This window comes from Antechinus flavipes, chromosome 1, assembly GCF_016432865.1.
Source record: "Antechinus flavipes isolate AdamAnt ecotype Samford, QLD, Australia chromosome 1, AdamAnt_v2, whole genome shotgun sequence".
Lineage (NCBI taxonomy): Eukaryota > Metazoa > Chordata > Mammalia > Dasyuromorphia > Dasyuridae > Antechinus > Antechinus flavipes.
Window position 1 is genome coordinate 53,067,631 of NC_067398.1, and position 23,294 is coordinate 53,090,924.

Consider the following 23,294-nt stretch of genomic DNA (forward strand, 5'->3'; position numbering starts at 1 on the left):
ACATTGGGCAAATCATACAATTTCTCTGGGTGTTTTTATAAAATGAAGGGAGTTGAAATAGAATACCTTTGAGCTCCCTTCCAGTCCTAAGTCCAGTATTCCATGACTTTCTGGGCTTCTGCCTCTTCAATCACAACTGGAATATGGGTTCTGGAAGAGTCCCTAACTCTGGCCTTTATTTGATTGGATCTCCAGCTGGTATAGAGTTGGCTAATTTTATTAACAACTTCCCTAGCTCCTAAATGAAAGTCATGTCTCATACCCCAGCGGTCTCATTCGTTATGCAAATTGTCCCTGGTTTCCTAATTGATTCCTAAATTGAACTTCCTCTCTTGACTTATTCTTTGAAGTTTCCAGGAACTGGACTCTCGGTGCTTCCACAAACCAACTAGTCTGCTGCAGTCCAGTGAGAGAAGGTGCAATATGATGCTCACCTTTGAGCCATCTTGACCCTAGAGAAGAACCAAACTTCTGCTTCCTTGGAATCCAACACTGGGGAATGTGATAGTGCCAAGGGTCCTGGGAGTCTTGGTCACTTTCTAAAAAAAAAATCTCCCTTGGAGCAAAATCATCTGTATTTAAAATAATCCAATAAGCATTTATTAAGGTTTTTCCTTTCTTTTTATCTCCAGCCATTGCCATAGTAATTAATCTCTTAATAAATGCTTGTTAAGTGATTAAATGATCAAAACACTGCACTGAGGGATGAGGATGCAAAGATGAAAAGCAGTTTCTACCCTTAGAGAACTTATATTCTATGAAGAATACAACTTGTAAACAGGTGGGAATGTACATGATAATTTGAGAGGATGGGGAAGAACACCAAGAACCAAAAGTCTTCCTGAGAAGTATATGTACTGAACCTTGAAAGAAGTGAGGGTCCCAAGAATTAGAGAAGAGGAATGAGTACAAGGCATGGAGATACCCTGTACACAGGCACAGAGAGGAATAAGGAAGACCTGGATTCGAATCCCATCTTCAGACAGTTAATGACAGAGGGATCCAAATCTCAAATTCTTTAGATTTCAGCTTTCTCATCTGTGAAATGGAAGGGTTGGATTTGATGTCTTCCAATTTACCTTCCAGCTTGATGTCTGGGATCTTACGGAATAAGTCAGCAGGACTAGACTTCAGAGTGGAGGAAAGCAAGGAAAATGCTTTCAGTCTAGAGAAGTAGGTGGGTAGGAACCAGATTATGGAAGGCTGTAAACTGAGGTCTTCTCTTACACAGAAAAATGGTAGATGGCTGCCTACAAAGTGTGATTTGAGAAGGTCAGGCTCCCTGATCAAAAACATCTTCTCAGTCTCCTATCTATGAGAAATTTATTAATTTCTTTTGTTCTTGAAGAGTCTTCTTTGAAAATGTAAATACTCCTAGAAAGAATATCAAGTAATTAAGAAATGATTAATCATCTTATTAATTATTAAGGAATTATTTATTATTACATTATTAAGAATATGGATCATTATTAGCTTATACTTTAATAAGGTTTATTTGAGAGCAAAAGGAAGAGGAGAACTGTATGGCTTGGGGAAACCTTGAGAAGTGAACAGGATCATAAAGGAAGACAAAAAAAACCATAGGTTAACTTCTTAAGTTTCTTAAGTTGCTTTTGAAGAAGCAGGCAGAAAAAAATAGAACTTGTTTTCCAAAGAATTTTTCTCAGAAGGCATTGCAATGTTCTGCTCAGTACAGAATCTGGAGGCAGGAGTTCTGATGTTGCCCCCCATCTCTAATATTTACCAGGTATAGTACAATCTCCCTAAGTCTCATTTTTCATATATATATATTGAATAGTAATGCTAATATATATTAGATAATCTCCAAGACAACACACATATATAAATGAGCTTTTATTTCATCTTTATAATTATTATATAATATTCATATTTATTAAGTATATATTCAATAACTTTGATATAATAATATATTAATATACAACAATGCATACAATAATATACAATGTAAATTTATATGTTTATATATTATTATTATTTTAAAAAGTGATGAAGAACTCTTAATAAGATTATATCTCAATAGTTTTTAAAAATAAATTTTTAGTAGATTTATTGGCCATAATGATTGATATCAATCAATGAAGAAATATTAACATGGCTGAAAAATTTTTGAGCAAAAAAAAGGAATCTATATTTCATATAGGTTAGTATCATCGGATTTCTTCTGATATTAATGCCCACTTCCATCACTTTGTATCCCGATCCTGGAACATCTTTCTCTGTTGTTTCTGCCTATTCTGTGTGTTTTGCTTATATAATATTTTTATTCTTGTTGTTATTCAATTTTGCCTGACTCTTCATGACCCTGTTTGGGGTTTTCTTGGCAGAGATATACTGGAGTGATTTGCCATTTCCTTCTTCAACTTATTTCACAGGTGAGGAAACTGAGGCAAACAGGATTAAGTAACTTGCCCAGAATCACACAGCTAGTGTTTGAGGTCAGATTTGAATTCAGGAAGATGAATCTTTCCAACTTTAGGCCTAGTCTTTTATCCAATATGCATGTGTGTGTGTGTGTGTGTATACATGTATGTGTGCATGCATGCATGTATATGTATATATACATGCACACAAAATTATACAATACACAGTACTTAATTAGTGATGGCTGAGAAAATACAAATCCTTACTTTTTTCAAGGTCCAATGCAATCTTTCTTCCACTTTATATCTCATGTCAGCACCCTGGCTAAGAATGAGAAAAAAGTATAGAACCATGGCTTGATTCCCCTTATTACTCAGAATATCAATGAACTATCTGAATTATATTATTTCTCCATTGTGGAATGCAGAGGATTTAAGGAGGAGGAAGAGTAGGTCTAACTGCTAATAGTCAGAGACTGGCCATCCCTAGAGAGTATTACAAAAGCTGTACCTTCTTTCAGAAGACAGCCCAGACCAAGTGAACTTCTAGAGTTTAGGAAGGGCCTGTCTATATTTCTGGAATCCCTGAAACACTCGTCTGAAGTGAGGATGTTATGGAGTGTTTCTACTCAGATGATAACCTCGAGGAAGTTGATCAAAGGAACTGGGCATCTATCTGGGTTTCCCCTGCCTCAGAATATGTTCTGTGCTTTGGTTATTTTTGATACCTTCCTTTGTATTGGGAGTTTGGTTTCCTCATTGCCTATTTTTATTCCTTTAATCTCTTTCTCAACTCTTATTGCCAAAGCTAGCACTTCTAATACAATATTAAATAGTAACGGTGATAGTGGGCAACCTTGTTTCACTCCTGATCTTATTGGGAATGGTTGCAGTTTGTCCCTGTTACATATGATACTTACTGCTGGTTTTAAAAAGATGCTACTGATTATTTTAAGGAAAAGTCCATTTATTCCTACACTCTCAAGTGTTTTTAATAGGAATGGATGTTGGATTTTATCAAATGCTTTTTCTGCATCTATTGAGATGATCATATGGTTTTTGCTAATTTGATTATTAATATGGCCAATTATACTGACAGTTTTCCTAATATTGAACCAGCCCTGCATTCCTGGCATAAATCCTACTTGATCGTGTTGTATTATCCTGGGGATGACTTTCTGTAGTCTTTTTGCTAATATCTTATTCAAGATTTTAGCATCAATATTCATTAGGGAGATTGGTCTATAATTTTCTTTCTCTGTTTTCAACCTACTTGGTTTAGGTATCAGTACCATGTCTGTGTCATAAAAGGAATTTGGTAGGATTCCTTCATTCCCTATTTTTTCAAATAGTTTATAAAGCATTGGGGCTAATTGTTCTTTGAATGTTTGGTAGAATTAGCATGTAAATCTATCTGGTCCCAGGGATTTTTTTTTTAGGGAGTTGATTAATAGCTTGTTCTATTTCTTTTTCTGAAGTGGAACTATTTAAGCAATTTACTTCCTCCTCTGATAATCTAGAAAGCTTATATTTTTGGAGGTAGTCATCCATTTCACTTAGGTTATCAAATTTATTGGCATAAAGTTGGGCAAAGTAATCCCTTATTATTTCTTTAATTTCCTCTTCATTGGTGGAAAATTTTCCCTTTTCATTTTTAAGACTACTAATTTGATTTCCCTCTCTCCTTTTTCTAATCAGATTTACCAAAGATTTATCAATTTTATTGGTTTTTTCATAAAACCAACTCTTAATTTTATTTATTAGTTCAATAATTTTTTTACTTTCTATATTATTAATTTCTCCTTTTAATTTTAGAATTTCAAGTTTAGTCATTGATTGGGGGTTTTAAATTTGGTCTTTTTCTAGCTTTTTAAGCTGCAGGCCCAATTCATTGATCTTCTCTTTCTCTATTTTAGGATATAAAATTTCCCCTTATTACCTCTTTGGCTGCATCCCATAAATTTTGGTATGATGTCTCACCGTTGTCATTATCTTGAGTGAAATTATTAATTGTGTCTATAATTTGCTGTTTCACCCAATCATTCTTTTGGATTTTTAAATACCAGTTCCTCCCCAACCAGCTGCTTTTCTGAGCCAGTGTCATCCCAAAAAGGAGGATTCTAGGATCATAGCTTTGGAGCTGGGGTGGGGAGGATTGCTCAGAGTCATACTTTTCTTATTTTACAGATGAAGAAACTGAGGCATGAGTTAAGTGATTTCCCCAGAGCCTCATAGGTAGCAAATGGAAGAAAAGGGATTTGACCCAGGTCCAATACCTACATGTCATCTTCTCTCCTAGTTATCATCCTGAATCATTTTGCTGTAGAGATGGGATCTAGGTAGATTGTGAAGGAGTGAGGAGGTTGACAGTAGAATAAATACACCTAAATTAACATGTATAATTTTGGCAATTTCCCCCCCTCTAATAAATGAGGGAAGAAGGAAGACTTATCATTTTGACAGGCCTGATGGATGAGCAGCCTGTGAATCCAGCAGCAGCTGTCAGAGTTGATCTTGTTGGCCCTACTTCACTTTTCACCTCACATGGAGAATTTCCTCTTTCATAAAAATGAACATATTTATTCTCATGGGTGCAAACTATCAAATGGAAATATAAGATTGAAAGAGGAGGCTGATTCTGGAGAGCAATTTGGGACCATGCTCAAAAAGTTATCCAAACTGTGCATATCCTTTGATCCAGCAGTGTTACTACTGAGCTTATATCCCAAAGAGATCTTAAAGAAGGGAAAGGGACCTGTATGTGAAAGAATGCTTGTGGCAGCCCTGTTTATAGTGGCCAGAAACTGGAAACTGAGTGGATGCCCATCAATTGGAGAATGGCTGAACAAATTATGGTATATGAATGTTATGGAATATTATTGTTCTGTAAGAAATGGCCAGCAGGATGATTTCAGAAAGGCGTAGAGAGAACTGATGCTGAGTGAAATGAGCAGGACCAGGAGATCATTATACACTTCAACAACAATACTATATGATGATCAATTCTGATGGACGTGGCCCTCTTCAGTAATGAGAGGATCCAAATCAGTTCCAATAGAGCAGTAATGAATTGAACCAGCTACATCCAGAGAAAGAACTCTGGAAGATGACTATATACCACTACATAGAATTCCCAATTCCTATATTTTTGTCCGTCTGCATTTTTGATTTCCTTCACAGGCTAATAGTTCACTATTTCAAAGTCTGATTATTTTTGTACAGCAAAGTAACTGTTTGGACATGTATACATATATGGCATTTAACTTATACTTTAACATATTTAACATTGTATTGGTCAACCTGCCATCTGGGGGAGGGACTGGGGGGAAGGAGGGGAAAAGTTGGAACAAAAGGTTTTGCAATTGTCAATGCTGAAAAAACACCCATGCATATATCTTGTAAATTAAAAGCTATATAATAAAAAAAATTTTTTAAAGAAAGAGAAGGCAGGTAAAAAGCATGGAGCAAGCCAGGACCTGGTTCTTCCCTATTCTTTATCAACATAACTTAACATTTTTTACTTTGGATGCCATGAACATTTAATTGACATAGATACTTTTCCCAGGGATACAAGGTATATCCCATCTATACTTTTGAATCCTGTAGACTCCTGTCCAGTTCTTTCCATTCCTCCTCTTCAAAGAGAACATCCAATATGCTAAGGACCTTCCTCTAGATATTTCATGGGTACCAGTGCACAGGCTGACTGTCATGCCCCCTCACTCATCCTTTTCTGTTACTATGATTTCTCTGATGGCATCCTTTACCTTGTCAAGTGACCATCAAATAGGCATACTGCTGTTGGAACTGAATCTTATCAAGGAATGATGGAACTTGAAATTCATAACCGAAGATGTGGCTAGCCTTAAGCATAGGAAAAGTAGACAAAGTAAAAAGTCACCTACATAGGAAAGACCCCTCTTAAATACTTCTCTTCTCACTGCCAACTTGCTGATGACTTACATTCTGCTATTAGTGATCGACTCTTTTGGCTTGAGATATTAAATACAAATCTCCCCCAAAGAGGTTCACTTTCATAAAGCTTTGATTGGTTATTTATATAGAATGTGTATCAATTTCTCAGGTAATTTTCTGGAAGTGGGTTTTGATGAGGGTGAAGGTCATGGATCCTATAGCATGTGAAAGAAAGAAGATGAGGAGGACCCCAAGAGGGGAGGAATAAAAGAATAGGTATAGAGAAGAGTAAGAGTCACTCTTCAGAGGCTTTACAAGTAAGTAGTCATTTACTATTTTATGAATCCCTAAGTGTTGGTTACTTTCCTGATGAGGGCAGCTAGGTAGCACTGTGACTAGTGTGTTAGGAGCTGGAGTATGGGATATCCGAGTTCAAATCCTGTCTTCAGCAGTTCCTGGCTATGTGATACTGGGTAAGTCATTCAATTTCCCTGAGCCTCAATTTCCTCATTTGCAGAATAAAGTTAATAATAGCACTTATGTCCCAGTTTATTGTGATGATCAAATAAGATAATAAATGTAAAACATTTTTCAAAATTTAAAGTGCCATTATATGTTCGCTCTTACAATAGCTCTTTCATCCTTTCCAGCTCATTATGAGATCAGAAATTCAGAGAACCAAAGGGATTTTTTCCCTGAGAGTTAGACCCTTCTGTAGAAACATCAGTGCACAGGTGTTGGGCCTGACCAGCATAAAATGACTCCTTAGGATCAAATATTGTGAAGAAGGTAGAAGAGTCTGACAACTTTGAATTTATAAGAAAAATAGTTTATAATAATAACTAATAATAACCTTTATAAAGTACTTTAAGTTCTCTCTATATTACCTGTTATCACCTTTATTTTACAATGTTGTTTATTATTATTCTCATGGTACAGATAAAAGAACTAAGGCTGAGACAGGTTCAGTGATTTGCTTAGGGTCACATAGCTAGTTAGTGTTGGAGGCAGAATTTAAACTCTTGGCTTCCAGTACTTTATCCAGAGCACCACCTAGCTGTCTCTGTTGAAAAGATTTATGTTGCTAGCTTCTATGGAAATCATCTCAATAATCTTTCTCTGCCTTTGTTCACCACCAGTCTGCTACCTTTGATCTATACTCTTTTGTAAAATGGGAACAATAATACTTACCTTACAGAGGACCAGATAAGACATGTATGAAAAGCATTTTGTAGACTATAAAGTACTATATAAATGCTTGCTGTTATTATTAATGTTTGGGTCTTGTGAGTCAAATCAATAAACATTTTTAAAGTGTCTATTGTCTATCAGGTACTATACTAAGCACTAAGCAAAGAAAGGCAAAAATAAATCCTTCCCTTAAGGGGCTCAAAATCTAATGGAGAAGACCAGATCTAAATAGTTTTATACAAACAAAATATATGCAAGATAAACTGAACATAACTTCAGGCATGTAACAGATGTGTCTTATGATCATAGCTGGAGTCTATGTAGATTTAGAACTGGTAGGGCCCTTGGAAGTGATTCTGTATATATAAATCAAGATATTAAGGACTTTGGATTGGAAAAATTTCAGAAGTAAAGAGATTTGTCCAAAATAACACAGGAAGCTAGGATTTGAACCATCTTTTTGTTTCCCATCAATATCATTCTGTCTAAACTTTGAAAACAATTGTTGAGTTCAGTTGGTATAACAGAAAGAACACTGATCGGAAGTCAGAACACCAGGGTTATATTCTGGTTCAGTATCTCTATCTTGTTTGGTGACTTTGAATGAATCACACCCCTTTTCTAAGTCCTCATTTCTTTGTTAAATAAAGGGATTAGACTAGTGGTCTTGAAGGTCCCTTCCAGTTCTAAGATGCTATAGAGTGGTTGCCAGGCTGGATTGGATTAGGAGATCAGTAAGAATTTTCTCCCCAGTATTCTTAAATAGTACCAAATCTATTTCTTCCTCCCCTTAGAATTGGTTTCCTTGGAGAGTTTTGCAGAATTTTTTTCAAGCAAGCCACTACCTTTTGCACACGATTTCAAAGTTTTGGTAATGAGGGGCTGCTTTGGAAAAGAAAATGAACCAGTGGAAGAGAAATGCTAACAAGGCAAGACTGCAGTCTTTCAAGGCAAGACTAGAGCTTCAGAAAACTCACCTCTACCCCCACACAAATTTAACAGAAAATCAGGCACATGGAGATATTGCATGAGCTTCCCATGGTCTCCGATCTGTTCAATGAAATGACTCTAAATATATTTCATTCTTAAATGGGAATGACAGAAACAGAACAATGCTATGGAAAAATCATTTGGCTGGGAGTCTAGAAACCTGAATTTAAGTTCTATTCTGCTTTTTCCCCCCTGTAAGGCTTTGGGCAAGTGTCCTTTCTTCTCTGGGCTACAGCTGCCTCATTTGTGAAATGAGCTGGGTGGGGTAGATGATTGCTAAGATTTCTTCTAGCTCTGACAATCTTTGATTCTGTCATTTGGTCAATAAAATAGGATGGATTCCATCTGGCAGGCAACTAACTGTATAACAGTGCCTCTTCTGGTGAAATCTAGTCTTGATTTAATTGACAATTGTCTAGCTTTTTGTTTAGAGCTCTAAGTTGCCGATGACAAGTACATGAGTTCAATTTCTCCTTAGTTTTGTCCCAAACTTCAGCCACAACCTGAATATCCAGATCACATACTAACTCCTAATCCTTTTTGCTTCCTTACAAATTCAAGTCCTTAGTCAAGAGGACAAAGTCACAAAATGGACACTCATTGGAGGATCCATTCTGCCATGCCCACTCCCTTCTCCTTTAAAATCACTGTGATTTTTAAAAAATCTTTTCCCACAATTGACTGAAGGAAATGATAGAACCTAAGATGGCTTTCCAAGATCCCAATTCACAACACCTTGTCTATAGAAAGCTGCTTTTTAAAAGGCAATTTGTGAATCCTTTATTAATGTGAAAATTCATTCTTAAATTTTCTTGTTAAGTTTGGCTATTTGTTTATTGGGCTATTTTTTTTAAAGAGGGCTCTACTCAGAACTAAAATTAAAGTTTATGAAAGACCTACCTAAAGGTGACTGACTCATTCAGCCGACATTTTATATGACTAATCTCTAATATTTACTATCTTATTGCTCCTCTGTTAAAAGAAGGAGCTTCCCATGGTCTACACCAACCTACACCAGATGTAGGTGATTTTGTTACTAGACACCTAGGTTTTCCTGGCTAGTTAAGTCAAATGGAATTTTTTATTTTCAAAAACCTTATTAAGCACAAGTCTAACTACCTGGCCCACAATCTGAAAAAGAAATTAATCTTTGGAAATGAGTTGAGCTCTTGAAACCTTAAATTGGCTTTTTCCTTTGAGAAGTTTAGGGTAGAGGTGAGATTGACTTCATGAGAAGAACCTCTATATTGTTTCATTGCTTTTCTACATGGAGGTTTTATACTCAGAATTGTAGAATTTCTGATTAGACCAAAAAATTTCAGAGCTGGAAGGAACCTTAGAGCACAAAATGGCAGAACATAGAATTTTAGGTAGGAAAGGATCTTACAGATGACCAAGTAAAAGCCTCTAATTTTAAAGAAGAGAAAATTGGAATGAAAGATGAGGCAATTTGAATTAAGAAGCCAGGACTTTGACTTATTCCTCAATGTGTCTTAATTAGAGTTAGGGTTTAAAATATTGATGATTTTATTTTATGAATATCTTTTTGTGCAGGAGAGATGAGCTCTTCTCAGCTAGTAGGGATGACCCTGATCAAGGCTGTAGAACAAGGCTATTGAGCCCTATTTTCTCTGTTTTTACTTCTGGATAACTGGCCCTAAATCTCCTTAGTTTGGACACTGAATCTTTTCAAGACTCACTTGACTTCCAAGGTCCACTTCCTCCAAGAAGCTTTCCCTAATTATACTATTTGCCAGTAATATGTTTCTTTTCTAATGTAAAACCTTGAAAGACAGCTTCAATGAGCACATATTGCCATGTTTTCACTTGCTTCCTGTGTGTAATCCCTTAGGGGATTGTAAGCTCCCCCAGGACTGGGATGATATATTCTCCTTGTCTTGTCTCTCCCCACTTAACATAGGTATGAGTGCATAATAGTTATCCTTAAACTGAATTGGAGTGATCCTTAAGTGTAATCATTGAGAAATAGTAGGTGTTGAAGGTGTCTGAATCTTTTTGAATAATGAAAACATCAGTTGCTCAATGGATTGTTTTGCTTCCAAGACAAACTAACATAAAGACAATCCTCCTCCCAGTCTGAGAGGTCATAACTTGTAAGAGTAAGATAAAGCATTTATACACTATGTTGTTCTTTACTTTCAGTAGCTTCCTATTATTCACAAAATAAAACCCAAACTCCCTAGCATATCCAATGTCTTCAATAATCAGAAAATCTGTCTTTAAGAAGGATCATATTTATTATCTGGGTCTTTAGAAGATAGAAGTAAGAAAAATGGGTGACCATTAAAGGAAACTAGATACTGAGTGGTGCCCTACCTTTCTCCTCATTTTCCTTTTCCCCAGACATTTACTTAGTAACAGGATGACTGTCCAGGTTGCTGTAGAAGTGATTACTGCAATGAGCAGGATAATGAACTAGGAACCTCTGTGGTCTCTTCAAGTTCTGAGATTCTATGATTTTATTTGAAATGACATTAAGCTCACAGGATTTAGAGCATAAAAGGGTCTTAAGAGATCATCTAGTCAACACCCCCCCCCCCCGCCATATAAGATGAGGAAGCTGAATTGAAATTCAAGACATAAATGGCTTACTCAAAACCAGAGCCAATGAATAGAAACATGATTCTACTCCTGGTCTTGTGACTTGTGACTTGTCATTTTTAGAATTTAGTTCCATTTAGAATTTAAGTTCCATAACTGCAATCTTCCTTTTTGCTGTGAGCAATTCTCATCTACTGTGTCCGTTTAATCAGTGAACGGTAGAGAGCTAGAAAAGGGAATACCACTGGATACCTGAGAGATACCTGATAGGGACTTGGTACCTTGGACAGCACTTCTCACCAAATTTCTCTTCTCTTTCTGCCTCTGAGGTGCTAAAAAGTCTGTACTGCAGCTGCAAATCAGCTGCAGATCCTGGAGTTTCAATCCCGATGCGAACTGGATTTATTACAACATGCCCACTGTGATCTTGACTTGCTATGAACCCCTAAAACAGCACCACTGCCCTAGAGGCACTTAATTCATAATTGTTTTATCTTGGCATAAAACAGTTTCACATGTAAGTGTGTTTTATTTTCTTAAACAGCATGTAAGTTCCTAGAAGAGAGAAGTTTTATGTCCATGTCAGATAAATCATTGCAAATCATAGATTTAGAATTATGGATTATAAATTGTAGACCTTAAACTTTAATCCTTTCTCACCCTACTCAGAAGTGGAGAGAGTGTTGAACTTGAATCAGGAAGAGTTGAATTCAAATTCTGCCTTAGACATTTACTAGCTGTGTGACTCTGAACAAGTCACTTAACTCCTTGTCTGTAAAGTGGGAACAATAATAACACCTCACAGGATTGTTACAAGGATCAAATGAAATAACTTATATAAAGTGCTTTGGAAACCTTAAATTTCTATATAAATGCTAGCTATTATTATTATTATATACTACAACATCATTTTGTAGACCTTTTTGTGGGGATCAAATAATACATATATATATATATACATATATATGTGCATGTAGTATATTTATATGTTGCATATATCAACGTGTGTGAACATGTTTATATATGCATATATTACTTTAGAAATCTTAAAGTACTATATAAATGTTAATAACTATTATTGTCCAAATCCATGCAATTTTTGTAAGTGTCTGGGATAGCATTCAAACTCAGTATTGTTTCCAAACTCAGTGCTCTTTATATCACAGTTGCTTTCTAAAATAAATAAATAAACAAACAATGAATGAATGAATGAATGGATAATTTTGGGTTGAATTTTTAAAAAAACAGTGGTTTGGGAAACAGGGGTTTAGTTCATATCCCAAATGAGAATTTGTGATCCAGACCTTGGAGACCTTCTAGTATAGACTGCTCATTTTTAATTGATCCCACCAATGTGGTTATGCTTTCACCAATGCAAAAGGAAATCTGTACCATTCCTATCATGCATTCACTACCACCACTACCACTACCATTGCACATCTTCCTATGTATGATTCTTGTCTATGTTTTCACTTCAACCTTCTGATAAGTCATCCACTCAGAAAATGTCCTCTGGTTCTTTTAATGTTTCATGTCTTCATCTTATAGGTGAAGAATCTAAGCCCAGAAAAGGGAAGATGACAGGATCAAGTAGAGCTGAGATTAGAAACCATGTCTGCTGACTCCATAATTCACACTTTTAATACCTCTTAGGAGTATATTTCTGGCTCTGTCCTTTTCTCAATGTAGTAGAAGGAAGCAAGTAAGACTTGTTTCCCAAGATGACTCAATTCATAGACACAGGCAGACACTTCCTCCATAGCCTGATTCCTGAGATACTGAAGAAATTGCTTAATTCCACAAATTTACACTGTTGTCACAGAGCCTGACATTCTAGGCTCAAAATACAGGCTTTCTAGATCTAAGCTTCCACCTTAGAAGTCAGCTAGTCTAATCCTTTCACCTTACATATGAGGAAAGTAAGATTTTTGTAGAAAGAAGAGACTTTTCAAATCACATGATTATAGAGAGAGCAAAAGAATTGGGATTTAAATCTCATTCCATCCTGAAGCCTCCTAGAGATTATTACAATGTAAATACTTTCTAGGCTGGAAACACACTGTCCTTTTATATCATAGCAAGTCTTTTAGGGTGAGAATAGGGCAATGGTATAAGGATGCCTCAGATGCCAGGAGAAAAGATACCATTAATCAAACTTCTTTAGCCCTATGGATCTTAGTTTTCACTTCTATAATTCAGGAATAATAGCATCCTTCCTAATCAACTGTCTGAGTGTATCATGAAACGAAGAAGACCTTCTGGTGAAATATTTTTTAGAATTCTTTTTGGGGGCTCATGACCCTCTTAGGCATAGTATCTAATTACTCTCAATTCTTGACTTTTTAAAAATTTAGTTTTCTCTCTTGTGGCTCAATGATGGTCAGTCCCAGCTGCACCCATTATAACGGGAGATTTCTGGAAATAAATGTGCCATTAGAAAAGGGAGATAAAAAAAAAGATCCCCCAGCTCTCATCAGCATCCATTCGGAGCCAGGGCAAGGACTGCTGCCCGGGGAGCCCTTAGAAATCCTGCAATTAGTCCAGTTTTCAAATCACACCCACAAGCACTATAGGGAGGTGCTATCAGCAAGAAGCCATCTTTCTCAATGCTCCCCTTATCCTGCACCAGAATGGTTTGTGAGCTTTAATGTTTCAGTTATTGCATTCAGTGCTGCAATGTTGTAAGTGAGGCAGATCACTCTGGAAGTCTCACACCTGCTCCTATAAAATATGGGGATGAGACTGGTTGACATTTAAGGTCCTTTCCAAATTCTTATGGTCTGATATAATAGAAAAGCTACTGGAATGGATGCATACACATTAGCTCCCAGTCCTAGTTCTGCTCCTCACTCCCTTGTGTGACACTAAGTCACTTCCATCTTTCAGTTTCCTCACCTGTAGAATGAGGTAGCTAGGTTAGCTGCCCTCTAAAATAAAAATGCTAAAACCGGTGGTCTTTAAGTCTCTCTGCCTATTCGCAGATCAGGATTACTATGGTCTGAAAAAGCTTTTCCCCCTTCTCCCACTTGTTAGTCCTTCATTCATTCTCTTCAACTCCCCATCTATATGGCACCAAATCTTCTTGTTCAGAAAGAGATGGCTCACCCTTTAAACTGTCTGCCCCATAGAAGAGCTCCAGAGCTCTTGGAACCTGGAAGGAATACTCACTAGGACCCAGGGTGACTAGTGGATCCTGGAAGGGGTTGCCAAGAGCTTTGGTCTGAGCCCCACTTCGATGACATCAAGCTTGGCTAGGTGGGTGGAGTTGGGGGTTCAGAGGGGTGGGGAGTGACCTCACTCTCAGAGAGATAGGGAGTGACCTCACTCCCAGCTATTTGCATATCAGACCCCGCAGACAACTCAGTATAAATAGGGCAGGCAGCACCTCATCGGCACTGTCAGCTGGGAAGGAGCTACCTTGGTTACAGCACGTGTTTGTTGCTACTCTTCCTCCAGCCCGAGACCCAGAAGCCCAGTCTGACCAGAAGCTCTGGTACAGTCCTAGAGGGAAGGCAACTCACCATTTGGCATCATACAGGTAATTCTCAAGCTTTTTCTCTGAATTCAATGAAGCTTGAGATGGGAGGGTTTTTTATCTCAATGAATAAAACTAGGAGGATGTGGTGGGAGTTGGAGGTTGGAGCTGAAAAGGTTAGATTAGAAAATCTTACATCCAAAGCAAGTGGGATGCTTGTTTGAGGGAACTACATATCTAGACACAGGAATGCAGGTGATGAAAACCTCACATTTGTGTAGTCTTTTATACTTTTCAAGTGCTTCTCTGCAGGTTATCTCACTTGAGCATAAATCTAGAAATGTATAATGTATAGTCTTACAATATGTATGTAGAATGTGTAATATATATTTATACAGACTAGTTGTGCAATCATTAATGGGCTTCAATAAGGCTCATTTCTTACCCCTGTTTATACAAATGCACCAATGTCATATTTTGAGATATTGGTCATAAAATCTTAGTGCTTGAATCTTAGATTCTAAAATCCTAACTCTAAGGTTCTGACTTTAAGATTCCTAGGAATACCAAGTCACTGATTTAGAAGGGTCTTTAGAAGCCATGTGGCCCAACTCTCTCGTTTTGCTGAAGACAAAACTGAAACCCAGAGATGGGAAATGCCCTTACCTACAATAAGTGATGGAAAAGAGAATTGAAGTCAGGTCTTCTGACTCCCAATCTAATAGAATTCTGAGATTCCAGTTGTAAAATTTTAACTTTAAATTTCTATGATGACTATATTTGATTATAATACTTTTCAATATGCTTATGAATGTAGAGAAGAATGGGTGAATATTGCAAAAGATTTCAAGGTGACATATAAATAAATGGTGGCATGGTGTGGTAGATATAGAACTGGATTCAAAACAAAGAAGATCTGAGTTCAAATTATGCTTCTGTCACAAATAGATCTGGGCAAATCACTTAACCACTTAGTACTCTAGGGCACTCTTTAAGTTACAGAGAAGGTGCTGACCTGCATTAACAGAGAGAGCTTCCTCATCTAGGACTCCTTATATCAATGAAAGAACAGGTTCAACCCCTAGCCTTCATATCTATCTCTATCTCTATATATCTATCTTTCCACATATCTCTATATAGACAGCTGTATACAAATAGAGGGAGAGAGGAAGAAGAAAGTGAAGAAGAATGGAACAAAAAGAGAGAGATAAGACAGTGAAAGAGGGAGAAAGAAGAAAGAGGACTGGAAAGGAAGTAAAAAACGAGATAGACAGTGATTGAAGGGGGAAGAAAGAAAAAAAGAGAGGAATAGAGAAAGAAAGAAAAAGGAGACAAGAACTGGGGAAAGAAGAGAAGACAAGAAGGAAAAAAGGAAGAGTGGGAGAGGAGGAATGCAGAATATAATGAAGGGAAACAATGACTTGGAAGGAGTGATAAAGGTTTTTTAATTTTTAGGGAGAAATACACAGAGAGACAGAGGAAGAAAGAGAAAGAAAGAGACATAGAGATAGAGACAGACAGAGAGAGGGAGAGAGGGAAGAAGAAAGGGAGAGAAATAGAGAGACAGAGAGGGAGGGAAGGAAGAAGGAAGAAGAAAGGAGGGAGGGAGAAAAGAATGGAGGAAGGGAGGGAAGGAGAAAGGGAAGAAAGGAGAGAGAGGGATAGGGGTGGGGCAGATAGACTTTCCCCCCCGGTACAGGATGTGGATTTATTCCCTCCTGTTCAGAAATCAGTGGGTGTCTGGTCTCCAAAGCACTCACGTTCCTGCTCTGCCCCTATTCTCTCCTGATTCCCTGCTGGACAGCTCCAGCACCACCATGACCCACCTGTGGCTGCTGCCCTTGCTCCTGTCTCTGGCTCTGTCCAGTTTCTCCATAAATCTTGGCCAGCCAGCTGCAGCAGAAGCTGACAGTGAGGAGAAGGGTCGCCTGGAGGAGATCTTGCAGAGGGCTGAGAACCTCTTTCTTCAGTCAAACCTGCAAAAGCTAGAAGAGGAAGGAGAGAACAACTCAGGTAAGAAGATGGATCACCTGCTCTTTCCAAAACTTGGGTTTTGCCTTTTCAGTCTTGGAGGGCATGCAGGGGATAGTGGGGTCCTAGTAAAGTGAGGACTGGGTCAATCATGTGCTACTGAAAAATTTCATTCTAGATCTTATTGTCCCTCCCCCTCTACACTTGTCCTCTGGGTTGTGGTGATTAAGCTCTCTCTAACATCAAGGGCTGGAAAGTGCTTAACAGGTTTCCACTAAATTATTAATTTCTGCAAATAAACCACAGACTCATAGGATACCAGGGCTGGAAGGGACTTTATAAGTTATTTTATTGAACCCTTTGCTTTACAGACATAACCTTGCATCTATAAAATGAGAGAGTTGGATCCGATGACCTCAAAAAATCCTTCCAGTGGTAGTGGGATTTCTGTTCAAATCCTATTTTGAGTCTTACTATCTGTGTGTCCCTAGTCAAGTTATTTACCTCCCAGAAGCCTTAATTTTCTCATGTGTAAAATGAGGAAACTGGATCCATTAAGGTCTAGAGCTAAGACTTTGTGATACTTTGATCCCACTTTCCTATGATCTTATGAATCTTAGAGAACCAAATCCTATAACTAGTTAACGATATTAGAGCAATGCCCTAATTTTCATAGGATTCTTTTCTTTCTTCTTCCCCCACATCTCCCTACATGTGCTGACATTGGTCACATACTCTTGTTGTGGCTCCTTCTGGAGCAATTTATTTCTTCTCTCCTGCTCATTTTTTAATTAGAAGCCATGCAATGACGAGGGCTCTATTTTGGTCTGGGCTTTGCCTGGGTCTGTGAAGCTTAGATTCTATGGGTTGTTACCTTTCTTCTCAAAGATGGCCATGACATGCAAGCAAATTGGATTTAAGTGAAGGAAGGCACCTGCCTCATTTTTCCCTCCAGAGCCATCTGGATTCAATGGCCAGATAGAGATCAGGATGACTTGAGGTGGCCCTGGATATAGTGGGAGATCTTGGCCTGTTTAAACTGAGATCTTTAACAGGTAACACCCAATCAGTTATTAAGGTCTTTTACCTAAGCAAAAAAAAATCAATCTGGAAGGAGAAGACTGGCCAAAACAGAACTGATATTTACACTCACACTGAGCCAATCAGAGCCCAAACAACGTCAGTTTGACAGTTGAGATCTGATACTGAGGGTATAGGGATAGGGATCTAGTTGCCTGGCTTAGGAAGATTTTATACCAACACCGGCCCTGAGCCCAGAGTTCTCTCCAGGTACCCTATGTAATGGTTCTTGCTCATTAATAATAATAATAATCATTCTTTATATACTGCTTTTAAGGTTTGCCAAACATTTTACAAATATTATTTGTGCATGTATATATATATATATATATATACATATATATATATATATACAATTAAACATTCATTTACATATATATGTACAAATGTATATTTTAAAATGTTATTTTAATCTATTGCAGATTTGAATTCAGGTATCCCAAATGCCAAGTCCAGCACTCTATCCACTGTTATCACTTAGCTGTCTCTCTGTTCCAAGCCTTCTCTTCTTATTTGGCACCCGTCTTTATACCGTTTTTAGCAAAGGGAAGGGGAATTGTGCACACATGTGGGTGAGGATATCCATTTGCATGTGAAGCTATATTTACATTTATGCATTAGTATGCATCTGTGAATATACTGCTTGTCCATGTGTCTATGGATATGTATGGGGCTGGCAGAGCTGACAGTTAGCTTAAGCTAACTTAAGATCCTGGTCCCCCTCAAAAAAGGACCCTGAATTTGCCTTTCTTTGCATACTTCGTAAGTTCCTGCCACAGAATGAATATCGGTTGACCAACACAGGTTGGCAAAATGGGAGACAGACTAGTACTGTTAATTCTTCCCCCAAAGCCAGCTTTGATTCTTGCTTCTTTTCTCCTATCCTAGGCACTTGGCTACCTGTCTCAAAGCCCTTGCCAAAAACCCAGGAGGGAACAGGCCCTTCAGGTTAATGTTCTCTCCCCTGAGCTATTTGAGGAGTCATTCCCTAGTCAGAGACCTTTTGAAGCTTCTGTCCAGTGGGGGATAGTTTCCAGCTGAATCATTTCTTTTGGGTGATACAGCTGAAATCATTTAACTGCTGAGCATAGCTTAAATCATTTATCAATCCAGCCTTTTTCATATGGTCAGCAATGTGGGAATAGCTTTATGAAATGATTTCCCCAAAGAATCAGCTTGATTCTCTGTTGCCCAAGAAGTCTGCTGACGAAGGGGTCAAAGCGGCTATTTCTGAGTCCCGGAGCTTAGCATAATTAGTAACTGAACCTACTTAATCTCTGAGTATAGTTAGGGAGCGCAGTGTGTGTATGAGAGTGTGTGGCTTATCTGTTCACTACGTATGTGTTAGAGTGGGTTCATGTATTTATACATGAATGTGTAGGTGAGTGTGTGTCTAAGACTGAGAATAATAATATGAATGGGCTTTGATTGAGGAGACATTTGCAGAACAGTAGAAGGAGAGCAGAATTTGAAGTCAAAAGTCCTAGGTTGAACTCTTGGGGTCTAGGTTCACCTGTGTGATTTTAGGCAAGCCATTTAACCCCTTCCTCAACCAAAGATATTGGACTAGATGACTTTCAATCCCTCACTGAATCTAAGATCTTCTGAGAGAATATGCTTCTGAGAGGAATCAGGGTCTGTGATCGGTACCTGAGTGTATGAGTGTGAATATATACTATGTGCAGATGAGTGTATATGAGTGTAATAGATGGTCAGGGCTGTTTTCAGCCCTGTCTCTCCTGGCTAATAAACGTTTGACAACCAGCTTCTGTAAGAAAACTGTACATATGCCACACTTTTAAATTTAATTTGTATTATGAACATTTTCTCCATCACTGATTTAAATCCAGAAATCCAGATTTCTAAGGTATAAATGCTCACACTGAAAAAATCTGATCATTGGTTCTCACAAGCCAGTAGGAGCCGGCTGAAGCTCAATCCCCTTTCCACCCCAATCCCAGCCAGCCCCATTTTTGTTTGGTCCATTCTGCTACCATCATGGGAACCTCTCATGGGATCCACATAGAATCAGCTTGAAATTCCCTTTCTAACCTCAAAGGAACTCGTAAAGCAACCTGCTGGTATGTGGCAAGACAGACAGTCCCTCCCCCTCCCCCCCAATAGTGATTAGTTTCTTACAGTATAGGGCAAATTTATTTCATAGGCAGAGAAAACAATCCCAAACAATGAAACTCTAAAGGTGGAACCTCAGGTGCAGTGACACCATTTGGGGAGGGAGGCAATGAGGCTCCCTATGATTTTATTTCATGGACAATTTTATCTCAGGCGCACGAAAGGTTGGTGTTGAAGGCAACATGGTGATGGGAGCTTTCATTCATTTCTTATTTCCTTTCCCAGATTTGCAGGCCTCCCCACTAGATTGGCTTGTGAAGAGGCAACACCCTGGGAAGAGATTCTCTGAGATCTTCGAGAAGAGGCAGCATCCAGGCAAAAGGGAGGAAGAAGATGAGGGAGAGGAGGAGGAATGGGGGGATGAAGGGGCCGCCATAGAGATCCACAGACGCCAGCACCCAGGCAAGCGAGAGGAGGAGGCCTGGGAGGAGGATGGCAAGGAGCAAAAAAGGCAACATCCGGGCCGGAGGGCCTCCTGGCTCAAGGACAGTGAGGGGGATATCTCCAAACGTCAGCATCCAGGCAAAAGGAGCCCGGACCCTGCCAGCCAAGTCCCTGTGTTCCCCTGCAGCCCCCGGGGGTCCTCCCACTGCAGCCTCTTACTGGAGCTCCTGGAGGATCTCCGCAGGGGCCCGGGGCCTGAGAAGAGACAGCACCCGGGGAGGAGGTCACTCTGGGGAGCAGACAGGGAAGAGGACTAGAGCCCAGCCAGTCTGAGGGGGAAAGGTTAAATCTCTGTGGATGGTTTCTGGGTGTGCTGTGAATAATACCTACAAACTGTTTTTTGTTTCACTTAGTCCTCTCGATCCCCTGCTAGTGACATGGCCAGAATGTCCCTGACCCCTAGGTACCAGTTCCCTAAGCTCTGAGGGCAGGGGATGGAGAATGGGGATGTGGAAGAAGGTGGATTCTATCCCCTGTTATTGAAAGCCCAGCACCCTCAAGTCCCTTTCTAAGACACCCTGGATTATTTCAGCTCCTCTTCAGCAAATCTTGGGTTAGGGGAGAAAGGTTGTGGACAGGGGGCAGAGGGGCCTGACCAAAGCTTGAAAGGTGATGTGGCCAACCTTCTGAACATAGTCCATGGGACCAAAGCCTTTCCCTCGGTCCAATTCAGCCCAGGATGCCTACTGGTTTCCTGGGATCTGTTAGATTCAGGCCAGTTTCCTTCTGGTAAGGGTAAGATTCTCAAGAAGGGTCGATGGCCAAGAGAGTGGATGTGATCTGTCTCCCTCTCCCTTATTCAAGACAGATGCAGTGAAAGAGTCCGAAGCAGGAGCTGGCCCATTTACAGTCAGCCTTCCTCCTTCCCTGCATCTCCCCACAGAATCTTCATGCTGTCCCTTTGAGTATGAGCAAGACCTGATACAGGGAAGGAGCACAAACAATAGGCAGTGGGCAAAGCTCAGACAGGGGAATGGGGAGCTCCCAAACTCAAGCACATCATTGGGCAAAGAAAACCCCAGGAGAAAATCAGCAGTCACTAGGGGAATCCCTGAGGATCTTCATCGATTTGGTCATTGTCTTCCCCTTTCTTGAACTGAAACTTCATAAGTCTTCTCTCACCAAAGATAATTTTCTGTCCCTCTGCTCCCCAATAGAAGGTAGCCTGCAGGTCTTTCCCTGATTATTTTCCCTGTTCTACCTCCATATGGGCATCCCCTGACAATTTGCTAATACATTCGAATCCCATAAAATCTCTCCTTGATTGAAAAAAACAAAATTAAATGAAAGTGGAAAAGTTACTTTTCTAGCAAAGCTCTCTTGTGGTATAGTGATGTTGGCTATGGGTAGGAATGTTTGTATATATGAACATCTTAATATCAAAGTGCAAGTGTGATTTGTACATTTACACCAGTCCCTTTGGAAACCTCATAATACTAATAAAAGTTGCATATGGATGAGCCTTATAACTTTGTGATTGCACTTCTGCTGAATCTTAGAATCTTAGTATCTACAGGGACACTAGGGGTCATTTTAATTGAACACCTCCATTTTGCAGAAGCAAAAATGGAAACTCAGAAAATCTAAAAGTCAAGAAGGATCTGAGAGGCAATCTAGGCCAAAAAAAAGCCCCAATCACACACAATTATCCCAAATCCCTGCTGTGAAGGAGCTTCCACTATATCTACTCTGTATTTTATATACAAAGATCCATAAATGTGAGGCAATTTCATAGAATCAGAGAATTTGGGAATTGGAAGGTCACCTAGTCCCATCCATACATGAAAAGAATACCTAATATAATATTCCTGGCAAATGATCATCCAGCCTCCGCTGAACACTTCCAAAGAAGATTTAACCCATTTCCTTTTGGACATCTCAAATTGTTAGAACATCTTTCCTCACATCCAGCTTAAATTCTTTTCAACTTTCACTCAATGTTCTTGCTTTTGCCCTCTGAGGTCAAGTAATGAAAGTCCATTGCTTCCTTCCCAAAATAACCCTTTACATCTGAGACCGTGGCTACCATTCCTACCTCTACTCCCACCCTTTGGGCTTTTCTTTTGCAAGTTAAACATGCTCAGTTCCTTCAATTGATCAAGGAAAAGTAACTTTCCCAAGATGACAGGATTAATCAAGGGCCTGAGTAATAGGAACAATGCTTGAGCTCTTATAATCTTTGCTTATGTTTACTTAAGAATGCTATGCCACTTTTTTTTCAAACGACTGAGGCAAAACTCAGTTTTAAAAATAAATGTTAAAATTGTTTTACACATAACTAGAGAAAAATAAAATATTACATAATGTTAAAAACATAATTTGGAGGAAATAAAATATTAATAAAAAGAAAAAATGTAAAAAATAGCAAATGACTGAGGCAAATATTACATTATAAATTTTGTCCTTAAATTCACTTTATCTCAAATAAACCTTGAGGTAATAGATTTAGAAGCCATTGTTTCCAACACTCTCATTTTACAGATACTAGCCAATATTTATATAGTTATATAATTACTATATGCCAGGCATTGAACTAAGTGCTTTACAATTATTATCTCACTTGACTCTCAATCAAATGAGGAGGGAGGTGCTCTTGTTCAAACTTGGGCCTGTACTACATTGACACCCAGATATTCATTTGGGCCTTCTTTGACTTTTGCTTTATTTACATTCAATGATTTCTTGAATTTATACTGTATTGACAATGGATTGAATAGTCAATCCACCAGAAAATCAGAAATCTTTACAATAATGGGCAAATCTCTTGCCCCTCTGAATTTCAGTTTGAAGCAGTTGTAGGGGATGGGGAGGTGAATTTAGACTGGATTAGTCCTGGAGTCTTTTCCAGTGTTGGGACTAGAGTCAGGAAAACTTGAGTTCAAATTCAACTTTAGACATTTAGACTGTGCCAGTTTTATTATTAGTCAAATGCTAAGGTGGGTAATTCTCAGAAAAAAGCTATTGAGAAAAGCCTTTAGAATGAAATATCCTTTGGGGAGAATCAAAATGTATGGATGACTTGTCATAGGTATGGATATCCACATTGATATGACCACAAATTCACTGAAGTTCTAAATAAAAATAGGAAGGAAATAAGCATTTAGTAAGCACCTACTGTGTGCCAGGCTAAGCATTTAAAAAAATATTATATC

At 38.6% G+C, this 23,294-nt stretch overlaps 1 protein-coding gene across 2 annotated transcripts in view; it reads left to right on the top strand.

Annotated features, from left to right (window-relative positions):
- TRH (thyrotropin releasing hormone) overlaps window positions 1-21,611 on the top strand; it is a 36,470-nt gene extending 14,859 nt beyond the window's left edge. The window contains exons 2-4 of one of the 2 annotated variants that reach the window (XM_051982878.1): window positions 14,496-14,577; window positions 16,319-16,527; window positions 19,924-21,611. In XM_051982878.1, the coding sequence (XP_051838838.1) occupies window positions 16,332-16,527; window positions 19,924-20,399 (672 nt within the window). In that variant the 5' untranslated portion in view covers window positions 14,496-14,577; window positions 16,319-16,331 and the 3' untranslated portion in view covers window positions 20,400-21,611. Of the gene's footprint in view, window positions 1-14,407; window positions 14,578-16,318; window positions 16,528-19,923 lie in introns of those variants that run through there. The other variant, XM_051982877.1, reaches the window with a different exon arrangement.
- Window positions 21,612-23,294: the final 1,683 nt, after the last annotated feature.